This window comes from Pygoscelis adeliae, unplaced genomic scaffold (genome assembly GCF_000699105.1).
Source record: "Pygoscelis adeliae isolate BGI_AS28 unplaced genomic scaffold, ASM69910v1 Scaffold577, whole genome shotgun sequence".
Classification (NCBI taxonomy): domain Eukaryota; kingdom Metazoa; phylum Chordata; class Aves; order Sphenisciformes; family Spheniscidae; genus Pygoscelis; species Pygoscelis adeliae.
Window position 1 is genome coordinate 102859 of NW_008825116.1, and position 2275 is coordinate 105133.

Sequence of the window (2275 nt, forward strand, 5' to 3'; positions counted from 1 at the left end):
GAAGATGCCCCCCTACATGGTCACCTCGTTCGTCTCCATGCCCCCCACGTCATCCTCCCCGCAGGAGCCCCCCGCCACTGCCCCATCCTCCAAGGAGCCCCCAGCTGAGAGCGGGACCCCAGGGGCAAAGGATGGCACAGCACTGCGGCAGGGCATCCCCCAAAAGCCATACACTTTCTTGGATGAGAAGGCAAGGTGAGGAGCGGTGGGATGGGATGCTCTGCTGGGGGGGGTGTGGTGTGTCCCCCAGCACCCCACACTGGGAATGCTGAGCGCCGCCCTGTGCCGCAGGGGTCGTTTCGGGGTGATCCGTTTGTGCAAGGAGAACGCCACGGGGAAGCACTTCATGGCCAAGATCGTGCCCTACGAGGCAGAGAGGAAGCAGAGCGTGCTGCAGGAGTACGAGATCCTCAAGGCGCTGCACCATGAGCGCATCATGGCCCTGCACGAGGCGTACATCACCCCCCGCTACCTGGTGCTCATCTGCGAGAACTGCGCCGGCAAGGAGATCCTCTACAGCATCGTGGACAGGTATGGGTGGGCGCGGGGCTGCCGGCGACGGCCACTGGCATGGGGCTGCCCGCTGATGCCATTTGCCCCCAGGTTTCGCTACTCAGAGGACGACGTGGTGAGCTACGTGCTGCAGCTCCTGCAGGGCCTCGAGTACCTGCACAGCCGCCGCATCGTGCACCTCGACATCAAGCCGGACAACGTCGTCATCTCAGGCATGAATGCCCTCAAGATCATCGATTTTGGCAGCGCCCAGACCTACAACCCCCTCGTGCTGCGGCAGCTGGGGCGGCGCGTTGGCACCCTGGAGTACATGTGTGAGTGGGGATGCGGTGGCATGGGGACGGGGCACGCTTGTGCCCGAGGTGTGCATGTGTGCCCGTGCACTGTGGGGGGCTTGGGCCTGGGGGGGGTATTTGAGATATCCTCGGGGAAGCTGGGGGATCTTTGGGATGCTGGGAGTGTCTACTGAGGGTTTCTGTAGGATTGCTGGCTCAGTGGGAGAGTTTGGGTGCTGTGGGTTCTCCGTCCTCTGTACCGCTGGGGGCAGTTGGGGTATCCTTGGAGGTGCTGGGCTCTGTCAGGGTATTGGGGTGTCAGGGAGGGGTGCTGGAGGGTGCAATGGTGGGGTGCTGTAGCTGCTGTGGGTGCTGGGGATGGTGCAGGTGCTGTGGGTGCTGGTGATGCTGTGGGTGCTGGGGCTGGGCCCCCTGGTGCGTATGACAGCCCTACTCCCCTGCCCGCAGCGCCGGAGGTGGTGAAGGGTGACCCAGTGGGCTCCGCAGCAGATGTCTGGGGTGTTGGCGTCCTCATCTACATCATGTAAGAGAAGGGGCCAGGGGGACGAGCACCCTGAGGTGTACTCAGCCCCACCCAGGGCTCAGTGCCATGGGGGACACCAGGCTGGTGGTGGGCTGGGGGATGCTGTAGCCCTGCAGACCCTTCCCAGCTGGACATGGGGATTGAGACCCTGGGCAGCTGTGGCTGTTCCAAACCAAGTATGTGTGGGTAGGGGGTCCCAGGTGCTCTCCCACCACTGCCCCCCTGCCACCCCCTTTACCCTCACAGGCTCAGCGGGCGGTCACCGTTCTTCGAACTAGACCCCATCGAGACAGAGAACCGCATCCTGGCAGGGCGCTTTGATGCCTTCAAGCTGTACCCCAACGTCTCACAGAGCGCTGCCCTCTTCATCCGCAAGGTTCTTGCCGTCCACCCCTGGTGAGTGCCCAGCCCAGGCAGGGAGGACACGTGGCCCCGGACTGCGCCCATGACCGGGCCAGGCGGGCAGCTCCCTGCCCCACAGGGACCCTCCAGACATCATCAGTGGGACCCTGGGGTCCATCCCTGTTCCTGGAGAGGGCTGGGATCTCCTGAGTCCAGGACCCTGGGGTCCACCCCTGCCCTCGGAGAGGGCTGGGACCCCCTGGGTGTTGTGGGACAGGGATGGTGGCTGGGTTTGGAGGGCTGTAGCAGCGGTAGGCACCCTGCAGCCCCTGATTCGGCACCGCCCCTGCCCCAGGAGCCGCCCCACAGTGAAGGACTGCTTTGCCAACGCCTGGCTCCAGGATGCCTATCTGATGAAGCTGCGCCGCCAGACGCTGACCTTCACCACCAACCGCCTCAAGGAGTTCCTGGTGGAGCACCAGCGGCGCCGCGGCGAGGCTGTCACCAAGCACAAGGTCTTACTCCGCTCCTACCAGGGCGGCCAGCCCCCGGGGCTGCAGTAGCCAGTGCCTCGGCCGCGGCCCCGCAGCGCCGAGGCGGC

General features: G+C 65.1%; 1 protein-coding gene across 1 annotated transcript in view; it reads left to right on the top strand.

Annotated features, from left to right (window-relative positions):
* The window catches only part of SPEG (SPEG complex locus), a 29499-nt gene extending 27234 nt beyond the window's left edge, over positions 1–2265 (top strand). The window contains 6 exon segments of the mRNA XM_009328254.1: positions 5–195; positions 292–531; positions 604–827; positions 1257–1332; positions 1579–1728; positions 2030–2265. Coding sequence (XP_009326529.1) covers positions 5–195; positions 292–531; positions 604–827; positions 1257–1332; positions 1579–1728; positions 2030–2237 — 1089 coding nt within the window. The 3' untranslated portion in view covers positions 2238–2265.
* Positions 2266–2275: the final 10 nt, after the last annotated feature.